The sequence below is a fragment of the Uloborus diversus genome, chromosome 3 (assembly GCF_026930045.1).
Source record: "Uloborus diversus isolate 005 chromosome 3, Udiv.v.3.1, whole genome shotgun sequence".
In the NCBI taxonomy this organism is placed as follows: Eukaryota; Metazoa; Arthropoda; class Arachnida; order Araneae; family Uloboridae; genus Uloborus; species Uloborus diversus.
The window spans coordinates 192,075,295-192,101,824 of NC_072733.1; the positions used below are offsets into that span (position 1 = coordinate 192,075,295).

The 26,530-nt window shown below is 34.2% G+C and overlaps 1 protein-coding gene across 1 annotated transcript; it reads left to right on the forward strand.

The window, feature by feature from the left end:
* Positions 1 to 2,594: 2,594 nt before the first annotated feature.
* LOC129219246 (uncharacterized) lies at positions 2,595 to 24,733 on the forward strand. The gene is made up of 6 exons (XM_054853572.1): positions 2,595 to 2,657; positions 10,289 to 10,375; positions 15,444 to 15,633; positions 17,724 to 17,931; positions 23,400 to 23,573; positions 24,449 to 24,733. The coding sequence occupies exons 1-6, from the start codon at positions 2,606 to 2,608 to the stop codon at positions 24,731 to 24,733; spliced, it is 996 nt and encodes a 331-aa protein (XP_054709547.1). The 5' UTR covers positions 2,595 to 2,605.
* The last annotated feature ends 1,797 nt before the right edge of the window (positions 24,734 to 26,530 follow it).

Consider the following 26,530-nt stretch of genomic DNA (forward strand, 5'->3'; position numbering starts at 1 on the left):
TGCTGAACTGGATACGGTGCCTTTACTGTTTTACTAGTAAAACTGTTATTTCAGGGGAATGCAGAAAAGAAAAAGTGGTCAACAATGAATTCTATCTACTGCAGTTTAGGGTTAATGCACTGGAGTTAGGGTTAAAATTTCAACATTAAAAATTTCACCAAACAGCAATTACTTTGTTCAAATGTAAAGCTGTTTTCACCCGTCATATCTTGACGGGCGATTTTCTAGTAAAGTAATGGTGTTAATGTCCAAGAGAAAGAGAGGGATTGCATTAATATTATTCAATAACGGTTTTTTTTAGGATGAAGCATGACATTTTTGGCATGAAGGGAAAATAAAATGGAAATAAAAATTTGAAGCTTTTTAGAATTATTTACAAAAGAAAACAAGAATATTTTTGTAATATAAGTTTTAAGACAGAGATACAAAACTGTAGTGTTACTGCTGTTAAATGAAATGCATGATCGTAATGTCCCTATGCATAGCTTTTACATATTTACATAATGTAATGTTGTTAAATTAATATTTAAATATTATTACAATGCTCACTAAACAAGGGTTTATGAAAATACCGTAAAGGCTGTAAATTTTTACTGTATTTACCACTCTTGACTCTACTGTATTTACCAACCTTGTAAGTGCTCTTTGACCATTGTTATCAGTTACATATTTAGTCCTGAATCATATTAATCAACATCCATAATTTGACCACTTATCTATGTTATCCACTAAAGTACGGCACTGTTGGTGGTCAACTTACACAGGTTTCACTGTACAGCACGCAGTGCCGGCAAAAAAAAAATCTTTACATTTGGTTGGCAATTAAAAACTTTGCATGTAAACTTCTTGTCGTGATTTTACTTGGCATGCTCCGTAGTACCGAATATTTGGTATTCGGCCAAATCACTAGGGAGCTTGGCAAGTAAATCATGACAAGAAGTTTGCATGTAAAGTTTTAATTGTCAACCAAATGTAAGGATTTTTTTGCCGGCACTGTAACTTTGATTTAAAGATACCCGATTTAACGATTTCCTCAATTTAATAATACATTTCACTGGTCTGCATTCGACTACATTAAATATCTATGGTCCTCGCTTAAGCGATGTCTCTGATTTAATGATAACTTTTTCCAGTACCTTGATAATCGTTAAATCGGGGTTATACTGTATTTGTAAATGATGTGTAGATATAGAAGGAGAGGTTTTTTGCATCTTAAGAACAGATTGAAAATTTTAAGTGTTTTTTGTCCCACAAATTAAAGTGAGTTTTTCTAATTGAAAACAACTGTTAGAAACAGAAAACCAAACCTTTTTTGTATTTAAATCAGTGTGCACTTCTCATAGGAGAAGTGAGTCGCTAGCAAGAACGCTACGTGAATCATTTTCGTTTTGACCTATAGATCCAACACATTTTCATTTAAAGGCCTAAAAAAAAAAAAAAAGTTTATTATACAGTGTTACCGGCATGAAATCGTAAAAGTCGACGAATTTTTGTCAATTAGTAGGAAGCTAATAGCTACAACTAATATTGTTCAAATAGAAAAACCCTTGTTCCGCATTGGACTTGATACTAAATCCGCCCGTGGAATGTTTTGTATTTGATGGTAATTGTCTCTACTACAGATTAACAGGCACGCATAGATTTTAAATGATTGTTAGATTTTAATGTGCATAAATATTTTAAGTGGATACAGTTTTGTTATGTCTGTGGGCTAAATTTCGTGCATGTAAATGTGTTCAAATTTCAAAACTCAAATTTAAGCCAATTATTAAAATTCGACGTCAAAGTCTTACCCATTTGTCTACTAACTAAAAAAATCCAACCTATTTAATGATCGAACGAAGATCGGAAAAATAGAACGTACGATTTTCTGCGACTGCACGAACGATCAACTAATTTTAATTGATCCATTTCAACTAAAAAACTATGCGATCATGACTAACAAATAACTTTTCAGCAATTGATGCCTAGTTAAAAACAAGGCGAGGGTCGAATTTGAACATATTTTTAGATAAGTGATAAATTGAGCTATGATCTTGACGATGTTTACTTTTTTTTGGGGAGGGGGGTTCATGTTGTAATTTTTAATACCTTCGGAAAACTTCAACGAAAGTAGTTTTCCACAATTCGGCCCAATTAATCTTCTCTGTTCCTGTTAACCCCCCAAAAAAGTAAATATTGCAAAAGGTCATGGATCTACTTTTGGTAATGGTTTCCCCTATAACCGCCAGAAATAAATTTATTTTTGATACTGTTAAAACAATCCCAAAACTATTCATCGAATTTCATAAAATCTTCTTTTGCAATTAAATTAGTACAGGTCCTCTGGAGCCTCGAACTCCTACGCATTTTCCCGCCTTGCCTCCTCCTTGCCCCACCCCCTCTCTCGACTTAGGCACGGTGGATGTAACCTTGCAAAAAAACATTTCTGAGTGAAAGGACCAAAAAATCAAAAAAAAAAAAAAAAAAAAAAACCCAGCAGATTCAGTTGTCTATATGTACTCAGTCCCCCAGAAGCCTTTGCTTGTGAGCGTTTTCGTCTCCGGAATGCTATCGCCTCCAACCATGTTGTTCCCGAGAGCAAAAGGGGAGGAAATTGGCGAAAATGGCAAGCTGGGAAGATTTATCTTTGCTTTGCGAAACAGAGCGGAATGACGGTAAGTGTTAATAACTTTTCAATAATAGCTGGTACTCATATTTTTCAGCAACCCCTCCCCCCCCCCCCTTTACTTTCGAAATAATTAAGCGAATTTGGCGCTCACTCTTACTTCACGTATTCTCATTCTAATACCTTTTAAAAAAATTTCTCAGTACTAAATTTCTTCAGGGATGGGTTTCGACAGGAGAATTTGAGGCGTTTCGTATCAAAACCAGCTGAATCCTTTTTTTTTTTTACATTTTACACTAGAAACGAAAGGCATGTCACGCTCTGCCCACATCATTTTTCAAAATGTTTTTTTTTTTTTTCCTTTTTCGTTTGATAAACATTCGTGCAATTTCGTATTTGAGTAAAAATGACAACAACGTGCATAAAGTACAAATAAAGTAGTATAAAAGAAGTAAAAACTTGCTGAGTTTTTAACTCTTTTATACTACTTTGTTTGTACTTTATGCATGTTGTTGTCATTTTTACTCATTCCATAGTACTAAGTTTTCGACTGCTTTTTTACAATTTCGTATTTATTTGTCGTTTAAATGAGCATTATTTACTGACAAAAAAAAAAAAAAAAAAAAAAAAAATTGGGGGAAGCTGGTATTTAAGTAAATTGACCATAATTTTATTTTTATGTTTTAATTTAAATTGAAATTAAAATTAAATTCATGTGATGTCTCACTCTTCTGCTGTGTACTAGCCTGCATAGTCAAAAATGCAAGTTGATTTAGCAATTAATTATTATAATGTTGTTCATGTTAGCAGTGCGTTGTTGCAGTGGCGATAAGGTAAAAGCACGGATTGTGCTAGTTTTGAAGTTAAATGGATTTTTGGAAAAGGTTTACAACATGATTGAGAGGGATCCATTCCAAATCGTATTCTGGAGGCTAGGCAACGAAGTATCAAATTACGGGGGAAAAAACACCTTAAAAAAAGTTGTCTGATTTTAATAAAACTAAATACTTCCACTTCATTTTAGCTCTGGCACTTCTATAGCTTTAATAAGAGATATTTTCAACGCATCTACAATAGTATTTATTTCATGCATTGAAAATAAGAAAGAAGCGTCAAGAATTTAGTCAAACGTACTTTCACGCTTTGTATTTAAATAAAAATTTAGCATGTTTCGAAAATGGTGTAAAAATCTAATGAAGTTTTTTTAGTGTTATATATATTTTTTTTAAGTAAAAAATAATAAACATTTTTCAATTTAAAAACAGAAATAGCACTCATCTCTTCTTTTCCTTTTTATTTAATCTTTAGCTTTCGTTTTACAAGGAAATTGATCACTGTTATGGTTTTCACTGTTTTCGCAAATTTCACTTCTCTAAAATGAATTTCACACCTCTGACACTGGCAAGAAATATTTTCACTTTTAATAAAGTCTCTGGGTCAGCTTAGGTCTCTGGTTTTGATTAAGAGTAAAACTACGTCTTAGAATCCTTTAAAATCGTTCTTAAACAATGAAACATATAAGACAAGATAAAATTCTGAGAAGACACATTCCTTGACTTTACCTATCAATAGAACTATTTTAATAATATTACCAAGCGTTTTATTTGTAACAAATGTGCTGCAGCGACTATAGAAAAATCTCAACAAAATGGTTTAAACTAAGTAACAGAAGTTACGAAGAAGAGGAAAAAAAAAAAAAAAAAAAAATATATATATATATATATATATATATATATAATAAAAGTGAAAAATATTGAAAAGACCACACCAAAAGCCCATAGATGCGCAACGCAGCAAAACTAAAAAGCCAAGTAAATATAAAATTAAGCAAACAGAATTTCAAATATTAAACAAATTATATATAATTAATGATGATAAAAAGGAAAATTGCAAACAGCTATTAAGTAGGAAAAGATAAAGTATGAATCCAGAGCTCATCAGTTCATAGTTAAAATTTTGGTCTTTTGACCATAATTAATGAATCCTCCACGGCTGATGAGCTCTGGATTCATACTTTATCTTTTCCTACTTAATAGCTGTTTGCAATTTTCCTTTTTATCATCATTAATTATTTATAATTTGTTTAATATTTGAAATTCTGTTTGCTTAATTTTATATATATATATATATATATATATATATATATATATATATATATATATATATATATATATATATATACCTCAGTAAAATGCAATTTATTCAACAATACCTGATATTTTGTTTATATTCTCAAACAGCCAATGTGATTGATTTTCTGAAAACTCACTACAAGTTTCCGTTTGCACCAATGTTTTGCTCTTTTGACGGAAAAGGGAGAAATTGTTATGAAGAGGTCACACAAGCATGTGATATCATAAAATAGAATCTGAACTTGGAAGATCAATTTTATAATTTTTAAATTCGAAATAACATCAACAATTTATTAGGAGAAATTGATTATGCTCGAAAAAAAAGTGATATGATGTTAAAAAATATTTAAAAAAAAAACAACGTATTTCAAAGGAACTTGATTTTAGATCGACAAAAATATCAGTGATGATCTAAAATGCACCATGTTACCAAAAGAATTGGGAAACTTTTAATTATTTAATGTTTCTATTTATTTTAAGATTTTTGCAGGAGTTGTAAGAAAATTTCTCATATTTTGATGAAGTGATTATTTTACAATGTTAATTGCGAAAGGCATTTTAGGAAACAACGGCTATGTTGTCATTCTGTTTGAATAATTGAGCAATACTATTGGCAATGTAGAGTAAGGTTCTGATAAGCTAAAAATTTTGTTGTAAATACTGTTCAGCCTTGAATTTCGTGTAGATCAAAAGAATTATCATTCCTGTCCCAATTGGGTTTAAACACATTTCTTCCTATCAAACTGTGGCTTTCGATTGGTATTAAAATTTAAATTGGGGAAGAATTTTTCATACTTATAATTGAATATTTATTTTAAAAGTTGATTGAAATTGAACAAAAAATAAGTAAATAAATCAAATTGAAAGAAAAACAAATTTTTAGAGAAATCGCTTCGAGGAACGCAACTTCAATTTCTGAATAAATTTTGAGCCCAATTTCAGGCCTTTAGGTGTGACAAGTGCGTCTGCACATCGTGACATAATACACACACACACACACATGCACAATACAACCAAAAAGTTTGAGGCACTTTGGCACTTTTACGAATTTCTTGAGAAATAAGGGACCAATTGTTCTGTAACCTTTTGTCACACAAAAGGTATGCCCCAGCTTTCATTTTCCAGTCAAAGCTTCCAGTTTTTAAGTCAACCTTGCATTTAGGGGACCAGCAAGAAATTGAGAGAAACAGAAAAGTTTTCTGATCATCCTTCGCCGTAAATAGCTGGGAATTAGCTGTAAATTTCAGAAGTTAGTTGACTTACTATGTGCAAGTATTTTACATATCTTCGGGTCTTTCACGAAGATATAAGAATATTTTTTCGTTTGAAAATACGAATTTGATATTGAATGTTTTTGGCTCGTAACACGCAGAATTCTCCGTTAAACCTAAGCAAACTTTCAGAAAATTTGAAAGTATACTAGATAAATATTATACAAAAATTCAAACTCAAAATATTAAAAACTTAAGGAAATATGATCGTAAAAAGCAATTATTTTTTACTTCGCCGGCGCCAAAGATAGCAATTTCCAACCGTCATAATTTAAAACCAAAGTAGATGTGGCAATTCATAAAATTTTTACCAGTGGACTAGCTTAAAAATTTAGAAAGATTTTGGCTTTGTATGAGCTGTACTTTAATGATTCTCGAAAGCACGATGAATTACAAGGTGTTTGTTCACAAATAAAATGTTTCTACTACAAACTACACCGTAGAAACGCTGAACAATGACAAGTGTTGCCAATTTGCGAACGATCCCTTACGGTTCGTCTCCTATCCGAGAATAATTGAAATTCAGCTGATTATGTCGCCAATACCATTTTAAGCTTTCATGCAAATAGAATTTTTTTTATGTGTTTCCATATCTACTTGGCTACGAAATTTTGAATGTTTTTTGTAAAAATTGTCTGCCAAAAATGAAAAGTAATTTTTCAAGGTAAGTTTTATCGTAAAATAAATTTTATTTCTATATATCCTGTAGTTTTCAAAACAAATTTCCAATTTGTTCATTTTGAAAAATGTTAGTTAATCTTATGTATTTCATTTTGCCTCAGATTCCCTTACCTAATAACAAGTGCAAAAATAAAGCAGAAATGCTTACTCTTCTGGCATCTAAGGAGCTTTTAACAAAAATGGTATCGAGCAAGTCAATACGTAAACGAGAGACACGCAAATGAATATTGAATAAGGCACACACAGGGTTTTTGAATTCATTTGAAGTTGTTGTGGCGGTACTATGATCACACAAGTGCGTGAAACTTGGCAATCTCATCGAGCACTTGAATCTTTTAAGGACCACTGTGGGACATATATGCTCCTAAGTTCAAGTTAATGTTTTAACTGATCTAATAAAAAGATATAAATTCGATTTTTTTTCATGTTATATTGTTCTTTTTTTGAGCAATCACGATTGCTTATTGCTTTCATTTGACTGTTTTTGGCGTCCTATCATTTTATTTTCCCACCGCCACCCTCCGCACCATCACCGTCGACCGGCTCCTCGCGATGCTGCTCCTACAGCGAAAGCCGTTTCCAGGTTGCATCCATGTCCTACACACACAAAAACATACACACACACATGCACACAACTACCCACACATTCATGCCTGCACACAGACGCAAACACATATGCCTACACACACATACACATACCCCTACACACACACACACACCTCCCACACACAAACACACACGCCTACATACACACTCGTGATTGCGAAAAACATAATTTGAATTCAAGATGTCAAAATTCAATGTTTTTTTTTTTTTTTTTTGATAACACTGTAACCTTGAGCATTCCACAACAGAGCTTATCGTCCTAGCCGTAATTCGTTTGTCTTTATGTGATGCAATAATTGTGTTTTCTGTATAAAGGAGATAGTTCTGTGGAAATACTTCTCTTCGAAAGCGAAATGACTACATACAATGATGACCGGTAAATATAGCCCATTCGAATTCAGCCATTTGCATTGCAGATACATGTTATACAATGCAGTCCATCTAATTTGGGATAAAAATTTATTTATTTCTACTTTTTTTGATTTGCCTATTTAAGAACACTGGCAACCCACAAGCCCATCTACCTTAATGCATGTGTTTATGATAGAAGATAGATAGTAGGTAGGCCAAAGGTGACCATGTTAAATTTTTATGATTTTTCATATTTTTCTGATTAGGTTTATTTTGCAGACTTTTTTATGTTGAATTTTATAATTATTTATAACACATGAAATGCATTTTATTCAGTTGTCACCATTTGCACGATGTAAAATTATTCCCCCCTTAAATTTATTAGATTTTAAATCAAGTTCATACGATTCGAGAAAAAAAATCTTTTTTGAAAATGTATCCAAATTAAAAGGATAATGAATAACACATGAATTTAAAAAAAAAAATGAATTTTTACTCGGAAATGCTTCTCCTCAAAAGCGAAATCACTACATATACAATGGCAACCCATCAAGGTAGTCACTTCAAAATTCAGCCATCTGCATAGCAGATAACACATGTTTTACAATGCAGTACCGCCGGTTTGGCATCAAAATTAATCCCTACTTTTTGAGAGTTGTCTATCTCAGGAACACTGGCAACCTTTGGCTTACCTACCTTACAGCACGTGTATAATTGTAACATAACATATAGTAATGGAGACAATCTCTTATAAATTGTAAAATGAGGATGGATTGTAATGCAATTAAAATTTGGTTTCAAAATATTTAAACGACCCCCTCTAATTGTGACATTCATTCCACTTACGAAAGGCTAAAAATTTATTTCAAAATGTAAAAGAAATTGCGAACGATTCTGTCACTGGAATTAATATTCTACATTATGGAATTTTAAGGTAGCTAGTTATTCTGTATCTCCAAAGCCGCTTATCGAAAGCATTTTACGCAAATGTAATGAATAGAAATGAACTGCAGACAGATTTTGAGACTGTAAGAGGTAAAGCCGTTCTAATCAGTTCAGCAAACACAATAAACAATTTCGCAATATTTTCCTCAGAAAATTAAGCTCAGTTTTAAAATATATTTTTGGTCGTTTGTTCTGAATAAGTATCTTTCGAAATTTCTATAAAGTGAAGCAAACATATAACCGTTTCGGGACAGATACATTGAAAGGATTGAAATATTAAAGAGTTAACAGTATAAAAGAGAAATAAAGCGTTTAGTATCATAAACAGCTGAATCTATTTTTAAAAGTTTCCCCCCCCCCCCGTGGGAGAGATTTAAAAAATAAAACATTTCCTCGCTGCACACTGTATTCGTCGGTTTTTTATTTTATTTATTTATTTTTTCTTTTGAAAAACAGTTGGTATGTGACTCTATTTTTCTTTTCCTTTTCAAATGAGCAATATTGTATATTTATTTACAGATAAAAATAATGTTGTTCGAACTGGTGTTGAAGTATATCGGCCTTATTGTTTACTTTTTGCCTCTACAATCAAAATTGTACCCCATTAAGTAATGTATAACATAATCATGTTGGTGATGTCAAACCGTATGATTTCACAGTAGCGTTATGGTAAAAGCGTGGATTATTTTGGTTTTGCGATAAAACGGGATTTTGGAAGTCGTTTTTGACCAGATTGAAATTAATTCCTTTCAAATCACTTTGTGGCACGATAGTATAGAATAGACGAACTAGCAAATTACAAAAAAAAAAAAAAAATAATCTGAATTTTGTCATCCTGAATTCAAATTATGTTTTTCGCAATCACGTGTGTGTGTGTGTGTGTGTGTGTAGGCATGTGTGTTTGTGTCTGTGTACAGGCATGAGTATGTGGATAGCTGTGTGTATGAGTGTTTGTGTGCGTGGGGGCGGGGTATGTGTATGTGCGTGTAGGCATATGTGTTTGTGTGCAGGCATGAATGTGTGGGTAGTTGTGTGTATGTGTTTGTGTGCGTGTGCAGTTGTGTATGTATGCGCGTGTGTGTAGGATATGGACGCAACCTGGAGGCGGCTTTCGCTAGAGGTGCAGCATCGTGAGGAGCCGGTTGACGGTGATGCTGCAGAGGCTGGCGGTGGGAAAATAAAATGATAGGAACGTCAAAAACAGTCAAATGAAAGCAATAAGCAATCGTGATTGCTCAAAAAAAAAAAAAAAAAAAACACACACACACACATTAGTTCTTGGATTGAAAATTCTTGGATTGAGCTGGTTTCGATACTAAACTCTTCATATTTGATTTTAATTATTAGATAACTTCATGGTGGGCATGAAAAAAAGGAATCTCACCAATTCGGAGTAAAAAGTAAAAATTGAGATAAAATTTTTAAAAACGTTGAAGAAAGTTTTGACTTAAAAAAAACACCAAACAGGTTATTAATTATTTTACACTCGAAATAATTGAAATCAAAAACAATGACTACAAACTATTTCGCATTATTGTAGTTACACTTAAAGAATCAATTTCTCCGACGCAAGTTTTTAACCAAATCAGATACCCGTGGGCACATTGTATTTGTTGTAAAAATAAATGCAGTTGTGAAAAGGAAAAATAAATTTAACATATAAACTTATTTATAACATTTTCTCTTATTCACAGTACGAGTGAGCAGTCCGAAGAGCAGTAGTGGTGGCAGCAGCCCTGACAGTCGCTCCTCGAGAGTGAAACAGAAACAAGGAAAGCCGGGTAAGATTATTTCTGTGGTTCTGGGTGTGGCAAGAAAAAAGTTCCTATTGAAATACATTAGAAAAATTAATAATTTATCAAGGATGAGTGGGATTATGTTTTCCGCTTCTTATTATTATATTACTGTAAAACAATATATTATTTTGTAGTAGTATTGTAAACTGAATAAACACCAAATTGACTTCTTTCGTTTCTTTTTTGGAAAAGAAAGTCACCAAAATGTCACATCATATGCTGCAATATTTAACTGTTCTGAACTGTGTAATATTCCTAATAAAAAGAGGCCTCTTTTTGTTAACCCTTAACTGGTAGGTGGGATTACCTACACCACATAAAAATTTAAATTCTATAACTTGAACAACTTTGCTCTGCTAATTCACATACCTTTTTCTCAAGCCAAATAGAAAGTGACTGACCAAAACAACTAAAGTTAGCATTGAATGCAATCTATTATTTTGCTGTTAAGGGCGTATTTCATCCCCCGTCACCAAAAGAGTTAAAATTTTTACAGTTAAATCTATTATATTTCCCTTTTGCATGACGAAGTAATTTTGTAATTTTGTCTTAAAATAGTTTCATGATAGAAATTTCTAGCTCTGCATTTGTATTCAAAGTTCTGTTTTATTTACTTATATGGTTGTATATGTATGTGGGGCATTCCAAGGTATTTTTGACATTTATGTAGAGTCCGTAACGTGACCTTTTTTGCCATAACTTTTTAATTTACTGTTTGATTTGCATGTTATTTTATTTTGATCTTTTCCTACCAACACACTAGCTCAAATTAAAATAATTTGCAAATCAAACGGTAAATTAAAAAGTTATGGCAAAAAAAGGTCACGTTACGGACTCTACATAATGTCCAAAATACCGTGGAATGCCCCATGTACACTTACGTACCATTTCAGTTTTATGTAAATATGCAACATAAAAATCAATGTGGAAGTTTTCTTCTTTAAATAAACAATCTTTCGAGGAGTATACAAGAAATATACGACCTTGGGAACGGAAAGAGCAGTATCAGCATTATTTTTTCAGCATTTTTGTCATCTATAGTACCGTAAAATGGTGCAACTATGGGTCACTTTTCGATGTTTTCAATGAAAATTCCATGTATATCTTTGATTTAGAAATTTGAGGACTTAAACAATGGTAGCTACACATCTCGTCTTTCAAATGAAATGTTTAAAAAAATCTAAGTTGGAAAGAAGAGGAAGGGGAATTTTTTCCCCGTGCCCCATAGTTGTACCCCTACTGGATACAACTATGAGCCACCTCATTTTAACCTAGAAAACACCGTGAAAACTTGATCTGGCCTACTTTTGTCTGCGACTACATGTTGTCCTCTGCTTGAAACTGTATAAAGAATTTTTTTTATACCATCATTTACCTTTTTTTTTTTTTTCAATTTTTAAAGACTAAATCATTATTTGTCGTTTTGAGTGATTAATAAAGTTCAACATGGTAAACGTAGGTAACGTTCTTTATTTTCTAACTTGGTTTTGACATAGAAACATTTGAAAACTAGAAAAATCTCACGAGCTAAAGACTAGGTACCTATACATTGGTCTCAGAAAATGCGTAGGTCTAACCCATTTTAAACGAGATCAAAAAAATATTTTTGATAACTAAAATTCGAAATCACATTTCTTATTCCAAATCTCATCAAAATAAATAATTTTTAAAAATTATCTCAGTTTGTATTTGGTCCGGCTTTCAGTCAGCACCTTCTTCAAAAACTCCCAGTACGGGCTCATGAGTACGGGCGATAGAGCAACCCCCAAGCCTTCTTCTTTCTTTTCTTGCCATTATTTACAATAAGTAAAACAAAATATGACAAAAGCATCCATACAGAGAATAAAATGAAGCTTCAAGACACTAAAAACCGTGAAAAATAGGTGGCCCATTGTTGTACCCCAACATTCCCATTTTCGATAAATGTTGAGAGCTTGTGAAAACTACGAAAAATTTTAAGTCAACAAGCGGCTTAATTCATAACTGACAAACTAGTAAAACAAATCTGAACTTACCAGACCTTGGAAAACAATTTTAATGGTCTGCCCGAAGGAAACTTTTGGCTCTTCTACGAGTGAGTCGAATCACGCACTAAGAGCGATTAAATTATCCGAGGCATACAAAAATAATGGCAATCTCTGATGAAGCGTCTTTAACTACCTAAATGGTTACACTACCCGATGATTTTTTTGGAGCACGTAAGTTCGAAAAATAGGCCACTAGATATCAAAATCATAGTTATGGCAACAGCGGCCCATTGTTGCTCCCCTTGGCACAAAGTTGTACCGTTTTACGGTACTTAGCTTACTTGATTTTCGCTGAAAATAATGCACGAAACAAACGTTAAATCCCAATATTTCCATATGCTAGTATGGAAGCCAAAACACGTTTCCTCAAATACCTCAAAAAATATTTCTGCAGATACTGCCTTTTATCTTCCCACGGTAAATGCTGTGGTTACACACGCCCCACCGCTTACATTTCAAAAGTATCACCTCACCAGTTAAGTGTTAATAGGTATATTTTTCATTCAAATTATTTGCATTTAATTTTTTTGTGAAAAAAAATACCGATATTCATTCTAGGTTAACAATAGCCAAACTAGCAGAGACAAAACATTCAATTACAAAAGTACTGAAACTAATGCTCGCTCTAAGATATACGAGGCCACAGCTTATTCACTAAGTCAAATATCGAGATAAAAAAAAAAAATCCTTTTCAATGATTTAAGTTAAAATGTCGCAATTTTTCATTCTAGCAGACTAATGCATGATGGAGAATAATATCTATTCAACTGATGTCACAAACCTTAATTATTTTTCTCTAAAGTGTTAATATGTCAATGTCAAGTTAAACCCTCTTATTACAAAAAAAAAGTTAAGCCCTAACAATACAATTTGTGAGTATAAAGATACATTTCGCTGGTTCAAGCCTCTGTATGGCTGTGTGTGTGCATGGAAACCTTTAAAAGTCACTCGAAAACCCTTTTAGTGAGCATATTATTATTGTTTCTACGATCAAATTGCTCTAGGAAAGCGAACTAAACATAACAAAAGTAAATATTGAAAAATACAGATGGGGGACAAAATAATATGAACACCTATGAAAAAGTATGCCGTATTTCACACCTATAGTACAGCCACGCCACCTGCAACAGAAGTCTGCCACCTGGTGAGCGTGGAGAGGAACCTATCAGTGTCTCAACAGTAGTCACAAATGTTGCGTGCTTGGTTCTAAATTTCTGTAATAAGTCGAGATGTCAGACCTTACAGAGTTCCAAAGAGGAATGATTGTTGGGGCGCGTTTAAGTGGAGCATCGGTTACGGAAACAGCAAAGCTTTTGGGGCGTGCAAGAGGTACGGTGTCAGAGGTTATGACAGCATACACGAAAGAAGGTAAGACGACGTCTTCAAAGCACCACAGTGGCCGGAAAAAGCTTGCTGATAGGGATAGAAGAGCTTTGAAGCGCATAGTAGCCCGAAAGCGCAAGCAATCCTTATCCGAAATAACATCTGAAATGAACAGCCATCTCCAGGACCCCGTTTCAACAAAAACTGTCAAAAGGGAACTTTATGCTGCGAACATTTATGGCAGAGTGGCAATTCGAAAACCCTTGGTGACAGCAACTAATGCTTTCAAGCGACGCCAATGGTGCAGAGACCACAAAGTTTGGTCCCCACAGATGTGGCAACAGGTAATATGGTCAGATGAATCATCATTTACCCTATTTCAGACTACAGGGCGCGTTTATGTCTGAAAATTCCCTCAGAAGCCTTTAATCCTGAATGCCTCTTGCCGACTGTGAAGAATGGGGGTGGCTCAATTATGGTATGGGGTGCGATATCTTGGCGTGGTCTTGGGCCACTTGTTATTCTGCATTTTTTTTTTATTTGACACAAAAAGAAACTCCCTATGCACCACATAGTATCACATAGGGCCCGAAAGTAAGAGGCACAACAGTACAAAATACACAAAATAAAATGAGCACAACATACAATTAACAACGAATAGAGAAGAAAAAAAAACACACACACACACACATACAAAAAGGTCAAACAACTGAATAAATAAAACGTTTAAAAAGAGAAAAAGTCTCGACGCTCTGAACTAGAGCAGAAGGAACAGGAGGCCAAGAAACGGACAACTTCCTCAGCTCCCGCATAAGAATTTCTCTCTGGGGGTTAAAAAGATTGCAGCGAAACAACAAGTGTTCTGGATTTTCAATATCCTGTCCACAATCACACACGTTACTAGTAGAAATATTAAATTTATACAAGTACTCTTTGAAATTACCATGCCCAGTAAGAAACTGAGTGACAAAAAAATCAGTTTTGAGATGTTGCCGTTTCAATCTAAAGAAAATAGTGGGAAGGAAGCGCTTGGTCCATTTTCCCTTATTTGAAGACAGATAGTCTGAATTCCAATCCTTAGTAGCTTTCTTAGAGTAGAACAGTTTCCAGAACGAGGGAGGATTAACTACATCTAAGGAAAAAGGTAAACGAGTAGCCTCTTTTGCTAAAGCATCAGCTCTTTCATTTCCTCGAATTCCTGAGTGACCTCGCACATGGGTAAAATCGACACAAATATCGTGTGAATTAATATTGCTTATAATGCTTTGAACTTCCACAATGAGCTTTTCAAAACTTCTGACATTCAAGAGAGAAAAAAGAGAGATGTGTCCAAGAATGGTTCGAAGAGCATGACAGTGAAGTTGAACATCTCGCCTGGCCCCCTCAGTCTCCAGACTTAAATATTATTGAACATTTATGGGGTTATTTAGAGTCCAAACTTCGTTCCCGATTTCCACCTCCATCCGGACTTTCAGAATTAGAGACTATTCTGCAGGAGGAATGGCTTAATATTCCTTTAAATGTTGTCCATGACATTTATGCATCTATCCCCCGTCGCATTCAATCTGTTCTTCAATCAAAGGGTGGTCCAACCCCCCTCTGAATAAAGATTTTTCCTTATTTCACAGGTGTTCATATTATTTTGTCCCCGATCTGTATGTTTCATAGTAATTTGTAACTTATGCTCTCTTATTTTACACTAGGGACTTCACCTCTTGCAAAAGATAATAGATCAGATACGGTGAGCATCCAAGTACCGGACGTGAGAATCCATTTTCAAGCCCAAGAAGTGTCTGCTCTACAAAGGGAAGTCGAAGTTCTGCGACTGGAGCTCAGTCATGCTCAAAACACAATCCACTCTCTTCAAGAAAGAGAACAAAAACTTAAAGCAAGGTAAGATGATGAAAGTTGGAGATGAAATTGAGCTTAAAGCTTCTTTATGCAGAAGGGAGTGACAAAACGCGAATAAAGATTTAATGAAAAACTTATTGTGATTGCATTTTGTATGGAAAAAGAGAGACACTTTTCAAATCCATGCAGTTCATATTAATGAGATCATCCAGCAAAATAGGGGAAAAAAACTGTCCACAATTTTAGTTACCGTCTGTACAAACTTAAAACTCTTGAAACTGTTGATAAAATAATAGAAACCTGAGTTATATCAATATATTGCCGAACAAAATATAAACCTTAAGCAAGTACAGAAACTATAGCAATTTTCTGTAACATGCCATTTGCTTAAAAAAAATAATAATTTTATGCAAGCAATTTAAAAAGAGCATGGCTAAAATCATCAGTAGTTAATACTGCGCTAGTACATAGATGACACTTACAAAGAAAAAATAAAATAATAAGAGAAACACAGGAACCAAAATTTCAGCTATGAATAAGCTGAATGGTAAGCATTGCAAATTCAAACACCATTTAATAATTTGTAATTTTTGTACGATTTAATTATGCCTTTTATTTCCTCTTTATAAGTATCAACTACTCGCGTAGCGTCACTACAGGTTGTTTTACTTTATAAAAGGGTTGTAAATTAAATAGTAGCAATTTTACCTAGAAACTTGTAGACGATGTAGCATGCTCAAATAGGAGCGTTTTAGATGCGGTGTGAAGAGCGGTGTGGTAGAACTGTTGTCGATGTGTAATGCAAAAAACAGTTAATCTAGTAAGAAAGTTAATTGTTGTGTTTCTTTTAATTAAAAAAAATCGTTTTCATCGCTTTGAAGCATGTTTTTAAATGGTACTTAGCGGTCGTGGCTTAAGATCGAAGATTCCCGTGGCAAAAAAAGATCATAAAGGTATCGAGTATTACTGAAAGAGCCTTACCGTATAGAACAGTTGCATGATGGATTAAAGCGTTTCTTTCGGGTCGAAATGAGACTGCGAATTTGCAATGCACAGATCGGTCCTCGATTCCTCAAGATCAGATTGACATCCTGAGCGGTCTTCTTGGCATTGACTTTCGATGAACTGTCCAAGGATCATCCCTAGAGGTTGGTCTTACTCATCATATGCCCGAGCATTAAGGTGCTGTATCTCTGACATCGACAATAAACGCCCTGCTAGTGGTCTCCAACGACTTCCTGACACATGAAAAAAAATTATAACCGTTGCTGGTGGTTACATAAAAGGAGTGCAATGCAATTGCTCTTGTAAATTTAACTTGAAAATTCAATGAAAAGATTTTGATACCTATGTAGCCATTACTTAATTTACAACCCTCGTATGACTACAAAAGTAACATTTAGGTTGCAAATAAATCGTAAAAGTAACATTTAGGAAGAGAAAATAAATTTATATTTTGATAAACACAAAAATGCTCGAGGAATATTATTTTTAGCAGCAAGCAAATTGATTATTGTCATATTAATTTAAGTTATTACAAACGACCCGATAAATGTTCTCGGCAAACAGAAAATTACACTACGAAGCAGCGGTTTAGTTGTCTTATATTAGTGACTGAACAAAAATAATCTCCGTTTCGGGCTATCTCGTAAAGGTTTTCGCTACATAGGGCTCAAAGCGACAAATTCACATTATATAAGGAGCCTTGTAAAAATTATGGCAAACCTTTTTTTTTTTTGATAAGCAACAATTGTATACAGAATGCAAAAAAAAAACTTTTTGCGTAACTAATAAACACATTTTGCAAAAGAAACAGTTCGTTTTAATTTAAAAAAAAATATGTCAGCCACCAGCAGAGTGGTTGAGTTTCCTGTGATACGTGCTCTACCGTGAAAAGTGGTCACATTCAGATGAGTAGATAAATCCAACGTGATAGGAGAAATTCAACTGTATTTTTAAAATTAGCATACCTATTTTGATCCACTGTAAAATATAACTCAACTCAATATAACAACACTGTTGACTTTGCAAATTTCAATTCGTGTGAATGTGCCTTGCACCTTAAAGTACTATCTATAGAAATTAAATTTCATTTATTATTATTATCATTTTTATTATTATTTGTACCTTAGGCTCGCCGAACAAGCTCAGAAGATGTTAGAACGCGGTGTCCGCTTTGAAAGTTTAGCCCTAGGCGAGAAGAGACCCACTGCATTAGTTCGCCACTATGGAAATCTCTATGCTCAAGCTCGTGTGGACACTCTGGATGCTTTGGATGCTTTGCCACCCCTCAAAGATGCAGATGAACTCAAAACTAAAATATTATTCTCCGTTATTGTAGTAAGTCTACAGTTTTGAAATCATTCGAGTTTATCGTAAAAAATTGGAAAAATAGCTTGAATGCTTTATTCAAAGCGTTTACGTAAAAAAAATTGTTAACAATAGTTTAAACATATTTGAATATTGAGCATTTTCTTCATTTCACGTGAATCATTATCAGAAGGAATAAAATGTAATAATATCTATCTTTTGCTTAGGTACATCAGTGGCGTACTTAGCAAGGGTAACACCAGGGGGGGTTATTTGTGGTGTCGTCCCCCCTCCACAAATGCAATAAAAAAAGGAGTTTTTAATGTTCTATGTAAACACAAAATTCATGTTATTTTCAGAAACTAAATTTTTTTTCGACAAAACTTTAAGTTGGCTAATATATAAAATAAAAATAAAAACTATAACCACTTTTTATGTAACTTGCCCTAGACGCATACGTGCAGGGCCGACGGGAAGTCGTTAAAGTAACAGAGAGGGGGGGGGGGCGGTTGTAGGAAAGTGATGGCCACTTAATTGTTTCAAACTTATCTGAAACAAAGGGAAGATAATGGGGTTCAATTTTTGGGATTAATGCAATATGAACCGTATCCTGAGTATGACATTCACTGTATGGTAGGGGGCAGGGTGGGGGATACGGGGGGGGGGGTTCTCACGGAAAGTTTTCAAATTTGCATTTTGAAAATGCATTCCAGATGAGCTTTGATTATGTTAGGAGGAGAAGAGGTTCGGGGGAAGTCCCCTGAAAATACTTCGAAATTGTAGCTCTTAAAACTCGGTTTTAGACACATGTTGGGGATGTTACGGAAGAGAGAGATTCGATGGCTCACGCATGGAAAATTTTCAATTTAGAGTCTTAAAAAGTCTGTCTTTGGTCTAGAGAATGTTAGTGGTTGAAGAGGTTCAGGGGCCTACCCGTGGGAATTTTCAAAATTGAGCTCTTAAAATCGCGTTTGTAGGCAGTCTTTAGAAACGTTATCGGTACTCTACGGTACTGGTACTACGGTAAAATTGTCGGTACTCTAAGTACCGACAATTTTTCGAATTAGAAGCTCTTAAAACGTAATTAAAACAACTCTTTAGAAAGCCGAGACAAAGAAAAAAATATTTATAACGAATAACGACTGATAATTGTTGATCTATTTACTGTTTTAGAACCGTTGCTCAATTGCTCAATGCTTAAACTCTGAAATGCATTTTGGGTGTCACCCCCCTAACCCAAAACAATGTCAATTGGAGCAAGCCCCCCCCCCCCCCCCCGTAGTGATGCTAATCTGCTTGATGCCAACCACAAATAAGCAAGATTGTAATGGGTAAAATAGTACATATAATATCGTGACTAAAGACTAATTGAATCAATTATTTGAGAAAAGGCAAAAGTCCCATTTTTGCAAAATTGAATTAGTTGTGGTTTTACCATATTTGTACATAGAGAAATTGACTAGTGTAGAAGGGAAGTCAATCCTTGCACAACAAAGCACTTAATTTAGGGGACACATTTTTCGTTAAGTGCAGAAAGCGCATAAGTCCCGGACATTTGATTGTCCTTTGAGACCGGGCTTTTGGGGCAGTAAAGCGAATGTTAAACAGATATGACAGATTATTACCATGGGAAATTCAATCCTTTATAAGTGAAATTCTGAAATTACATCAAAATTCACCGTCAAATCTGTTGAAAACAATAAAATCTGTAATTGCTAAAACAGGTGCCCTTCATTTTTTAAGAGTTTTCATTTATTATCCGTCAGTTACTTCATTTATTATCCCTCAAATTGAGATTTCGGAAAAAGATTCTACTGGGCGACAAATGTTTTCAGTTTTTAACAATGATGGTTATATATTCAATAGAACACCAAAGGAACGGTTTAAGGCCAGCTATGTTATAGACGGTTTTTAAGAGCATACTGCCAATTAACGCTTGTTGCTGAACTAACTACCTTTGGAATTTTTCATAGTATAGGAAAAAATAACAGACATCAAGAGGATTAATCAGTGCAATTTCGAACATAATATTATTATTATGTGCAACGAACTAGGTTCACAAAACTAGACAAGAGAAGGACAGAAACGGAAATTTAAATGGAAGATGTAATTGATGAATAAGAATAGTTTATACACATCTGAAACTTTTGCTTTTTTCTCAATTTGTTACTTTTTCTTTTTACCCCAAATTTTATTATTTCACGAAACCAAAACGAAGGAAAGAGGAAAATACAAGATATAACTTCTTAAGATAATAAATTTATACATACGAACTTCATTAGTTATTTTGTCACTTTATTATATTACTTTTAATTATCATAAATCAGTTTGAAATAAATATGTTTCACTTGATTTATATTTTCTTCACTCTAAACTAGCCTTTTAGTTATTGATTACGGAAAGGGCGTAAGTCCAAAGTTTTTTAGAAGTTTTAATTAATTTTAATGACGAATCGAAACGTTTTTTATGGTGAGGTAATGATTCTACTTGTAGCTAGATTAGTCACAAAAATTCTTGTGGAATTTAGTTCATGTATGAATGAAATAAACACTTTTTCTTGAATGTTGAAAAGTTTCATTGGTCCTTATGGACTTATGCCCTTTCTGAAAAAATCGATTGAAGTGTCACTTTCTCTGATGAAAATATGGAATTTTGGATGGCTTAGTGGAGTTATCATTCTATTAGCGTGACTTGGAAAAAGATCCGAAGAGCATATGTTGCGGGCTACAAGATGGGAGCTCGCTTATGATTTGTTGAGTCTTTGGATTTAATACGAGCACCTCTCTTTGCTCTCTAAGTTGCAGGAAAAAAATTAAAAATAGTCAACAAACTGTAGGTGAGCATTTGCTGTCATTTAGTGATCTTGCTCCCAATTGGATCTTTCGGCAAAAGAACGCTTAGATACGCACTTCTCACAGTACAAATGAAAGGTTTGCATCTCAGACTATCACTGTGTTGATCCCGTTAGCACTCGGGTCAGATATCAATCTGATAGAGAACATCTTGGAAAACTCTCACGTGACTTCTACAATAAATGGAAGGCAGTATTTTTCAGAACAAAAGCTCAAATCCGCGATTTTGAAAGCCCGTAGCCAGGGCCGCGCCAAGCCTGATCGGCGCCGTCGTGCAAATGTCTTTAGAACGCCTTTATGTTCTGGCGTTCGGGGAAAATATAGTTAACACCTGGAAAGAGGTTTTGTAAACAAATATATAATGGAAAAAAAAATACATTTGGCATTTAATTTATTTTAAAAATAATGTGTGAATATTTAATTTTGGAATATATTATACATTTTTATTTCATGTCTCGAAATTATTTAGAATGCATTTTCGAAAAAGAAAAATGTTTGAAATATCAAAATTAACGCCACTGTGAGTATCTAACTAATCTCTAAGTGATAAATAATTAATAAAGCAGTTATGTCTGTCAAAACGTGACAACAGGAGCAGTGGTGAAACTAGAAAATAGATTTAAGGGGCACATTGAAAAAAAAAAATCTCTTAAAATTTTTGAAATTTGTAGTTTTAAAAACGCAATTTTAGACGGTCTTTGGTGGTGGTATTAGGGGAAAACGGGGCTCCGCGGAAATTTGTAGAAATTGAAGCCTTAAAAAGCGATTTTAGGCCATATTTATTGAAGTTAGAATAAGAGATGGAACTTTGGGCTTCTACCCGATTTTTGTTATTATTATTATTATTATTATTGTAAAATAGATAGAAATCAGTTCCTCCTCTCCCCTCCATTTTTTTGAAATTGAACTTCCAAAAACGCAATTGTAGACAAGTTTGAAGATTTTTACAGGAAGGAGATTTTGGAGCTCCCCCTAGAACATTTTTCAAAATTAAAACCCTAAAAACTTAAGCAATATTCTATGATATTAGGAGAAGAAGTTCATAGGCTATCTCACTTAAATTTTACGTAAGTCATGCTTTAAAAACCTAAATTTTAATGATATTAAAGGAAAGCGGTTCGGAGGCCCTTGCCCGAATGTTTTCTGAAATTGAAGTCTTGAAGACGCGATTGTAAGACAATATTTGGTAACATTAGGGCCGGCAATCTTTTAAAATTGAAGTTCCAAAAACGCAATTTCAGGTGATTTTCGAACGCAGTTTCAAGCGATCTTGTTCTTGTTTGGTATTCGAGGACTTTTCCTGGAATTTTTGCGAAATTGAAGATCTGGAAACGTAATTTAAGATGCTCCATACTTTTGGCAGCTGGGAAAGGGAGAGAATGGAGAAGCATTTTGAAGACACTCTTACTTTCAGACGAACTAGAAAAAAGAAAATAATAAGGAAAAATGAAAAGAAATATGACGGAGGGCGGAGTATCTGAACAATTAGCTGTAACTAGTGAAAATTTTTAATTCAAAGAGTTCTTTTTGAAAGAAACTTAAGTTTTTCCCCAACATCATTATTTTTTTTCTTATGAAAATCACTTTGTTTTCCTAAGACGCGTTTTTTATTATTTTATTTATTTATTTATTTTTTTTTATTTAAGAATATTTTCGAAAAACATTCAACTCAGCATTCTGGAGGTGCATAAATTATAATACAACGTATTCACTGCAAGAACCAAAATGGGGAATAGCAAATTTCTTGTGTTTCGTATGCTCAACCTTGTGAATCTATAGACATACAGAAATAGCATTCACGGCTCCACATATGAAGAAAAATGCTCATGTATGCATGAATTAGCATCATGTGTTTTCAGTGCAAAAAACTGCGCTTTTGAGTAGCACGTTCGGACACAACAAGGCAATATTTTTCCTTTTAGAAAGGCAGCGAGGATGGTTGCTTGTTTTAATGAGCAGTATAATTTCACCATCACTATTAGATATAATGAAAAGTTCAATGTTATTTATCTATTTATTTATGTTATTTTTTTTTTTTGGTTGGGGAGTTTTTCTACTCATTTGGAGCATTTTTGAATGGTAGAGCTCGGCGCCTTTTTGACTTTGGCGCCGTCGTGCCCCGCACGACCTTGCACATAGGGACGGCGCGGCCCTGCCCGTAGCAGATCCGCTCTCAAAGCCTCCCACAATGCTGCATCATCAATTGAAAATCACATATCGTTGCCTCAGAGCAACAGTAAGATATCTTAGTGTTATTTTTGGGATTTGATGTCTTACTGTTTCTCTGAGGCGACGCTATTTCATCTCGTCAGGTGCAATGTAAACGCTACAGGCTACTGAAAGACTTTTGTGCTTTGTGAACTGTAAATATTTTGTTTGCATAAACTTTGGAGACAACACAAGATTTGTTTAATAATTTATTATTTTCTCTTTAATGACTTGTCTCCAAAATTGACATATGAACTAGCAATATAGTCGTTTTGATACAGTGAAAATCTCAGAGCATTCCGATGTATATATGATTTTATTGAAACATTTATCTTGCGCTTAAACTTTTGCACCTTACTGTATCTAACAATGTATTCAAAATGTTTGTACTTGAGCCTTCCGCTTTTGACCAAACATTTAATGATTTTTTTCTTTCAGCTGGCCTTCCGATCCGTTCAGAATACTCTATCGGACATTAAATATTACATTAAAACAACTCTGAAAGTATCTGAAGATTGGGAGAGAGATCCAGCAGTGAGTGATGTAGAGAATGCCATTGCATTATATCTTCGGAAAACAGCGGATTCCTTCCCACTGTCAAAGAACGTTCAGGTATGGAAGCAATTCTACCACTTTCTTTCGATTCAGGTGAAATGTCTAGTTTGTGGCATGGCATGTATACATTGACTAATTCTCGAGTCGTGTAGTATGCAACCAATGAACTCTATCGCTTTTGCTTTTCCTTATGAAGAGAAAATGGAAATTAAAAAGGGGTCTGTGTGTGTGTGCCATGTGTTTTTACCCTAACAACAACTGGGAATGCCGTGGAAACCGATTAGGTAGACTGGAAACAGACCCCTTTTAACCCACAAGTCCATTCATTGCGCAGTAAACGCTCTCTTTAAGTAAAAGGTGTCCCAAAGTTTACACAAGATGTACATAGAGTAGGGTTATGTATGCAGTAGCACATTGGGTAAATGACCTCTACGGCTTTTCTGGAACAAAATCACTTTCGACGAAATTTATAGTCTTTTGCAGAAAACATGGCTGAGTTTCGTTGATGCAGTGGAATCTCTTCCTTTAATGCCCTATTTGGATGTGAACTTGTTGACATAGACGTTCAACTTCAAATCAACCTACAGAAATTAAACCAATGGTGTTAAATCACATGATTGAAGCCAGGGATTCTTAATCTGTGGTCTGTAAGCATTGTACACGTTTAGTGGTGACGCCACAGCGTTGCCAGAAAGACGAAATTTTCCAACAAACCGTTTCTATGAGTGTTGCTAAGACAGAAAGAACACAACTTCAAACCCTTGACCGGCTGCTCTTTCGACATTCCAGTCAAACCCTTTAAAGACTTTGGTTGGGGGATTAGACATTTTTTCTATATTCACATCTTCTATTCACTATTCAATAGCATTTTTGCTTGATTTTCTATCCCCATTTTTAATACTTGAACTCATGTGTCTTTGTTTCTTTTGCAGGACGTATGTGCCCAAATTCACGCCACCTTATACGACTATCCATGCTTAAAGCGGTGTACTGGTCTACAAACATACGTCCGGGACTGCGTGCGCTTAGCCTGGTGTCTCACCAATCAAAATCCAGCTTACTTTCTCGACTACGAGACACGCACATTTCGCAGAGATATGCACGTTCGTTTCCACACTTCCAATCAAAACTCTGATACCATCAAAAGTTACTTATGGCCCACGCTGACTGAAGGTGAAAACGGACCCTGTGTTCATAAGGGCGTGGTACTTACTTGAACTCATTTACTCTTTCTCCAGCCCAACGAATTGTCACTCATTTCATTCTTTGATTTTCGTATCATCGTGTATGTGTGGGTAAATCTACGACAGCTGACGACATAAACAAAGCAAAGCAAAAGTATTTTATAACATTCCACGTAAAACATATGTTATTTAACTGAACGTTTCCCCTTGGTTTATGTCCTTTTTATAGCTGAATTTAATAGCAAAAATTTAACACAATAACTAACTCGCATATATGCAAACTACATATCGTATTGCGTTAAGAATGGCAGTCAGTTACCAGTGTAATTGTCCATAATTTCCTGTTTAATTTTTGTCATTTAACAAGAATTTTTGACTTAACTGAGTCTACTCATCAGTATTTAAACTATGTTCATTTACTAAATCATGATGTAAGGTGCATACGAATGTCACAGCAAGAGGATCAGATTACAAAATATTTCATTGTAAGTGCTATTTGTTCCGGTGTTCCTTTTGCACTTTTCAGTAAAGTAGACACAGAATCAGTAATGTCTCTTCTGTTGCTCTAGTTTTGTTTCAACGGTAAACACGTTTTTTTTATACAACTTCTATCTTCTTTTGTTTTCTACAATAAAAATACACTCTTATACACACCTAATATATATATGTGTATGTATGTATGTATATATATATATATATATATATATATATATATATATATATATATATATATATATATATATATATATATATATATATATATATGCAGCGTGTTCACGTTTAACCTGAACGACTTCTCTTTTCACAACCCAAGTCCTGGATAGATAATTCTTGTTACAAAAGTTGTCAAAGTAAGATGCAGTGCAGAGTTAAGATAATAAACATTTGAAGCAAAAAAAAAAAAAATATGGGGAAAACTTTGAGATCTAACTTTGTAAATGGCTTCAAAGGCAAAATATAGATTTAGGGAAATCAGAAGCATAACAAGATATTAACAAAAAAATTAAAGCATTTAAGACCTAACTTCAAGCAAACATTCGAGCTCAAAATTTTAAGGGAGCCATGCTGAAAATGAGATGCGAACTTATCGCCCTTTCCGAAAAACATCGATTATGGCAACTACTAAAGCAAAAGTGTATATTTATCCAAGGGGTGCTCCCCCCCCCCTAATGTAAAGTGTTAGAAGTTACGAAACGCTGCGTTTCATATCTCCCTGAACATTGGTCTTGCTAATAACATTTTTAATGTTCGGATTATTCTTTTATCCAAATGATTTCCCTAAATGCAACTGAAGGAACCTGGGATCGGTGTAAAAAGCTAGATTTCGTATTTTTTTCACTTTTTTTTCTTTCGTTTTGAACTTTTAGTATCTGAACTCTGCATCTTGTTTTAACCTTTTCTTTTTCCCTTTTTTTCTTTCTTTCTTTTGCTGCTTATTGCACAATTTTATTTTGATGAGGACTACCACCTGAGTATCTTGCCTCCTTTAGGCATGATATATTTTTATTACAGTACGGAATACATATAAACACATGAAAGAATTTACATCACAAAGATGGGAAAGTACATCCGGAGCAAGGGTGGGAGTCGAACCCATCCCCTCTACTGTGTGACAAAGCAATCGCTTAGACCACTCGGCCACTGAGGCCTCTTTACCATTTTAATCAATTTAAAGTATCTATTGAAGACTACAGTTGTGGGTACATAGATTATTCAGGTTAAACGCAAACATGCAGTATATATATTTACGTTTGAAAGATACCGGTATTCATGTACCAACACTTTCAAACCGTAAGGGTTCTCCATGTACAAACGAGGGCTGTTTGAAAA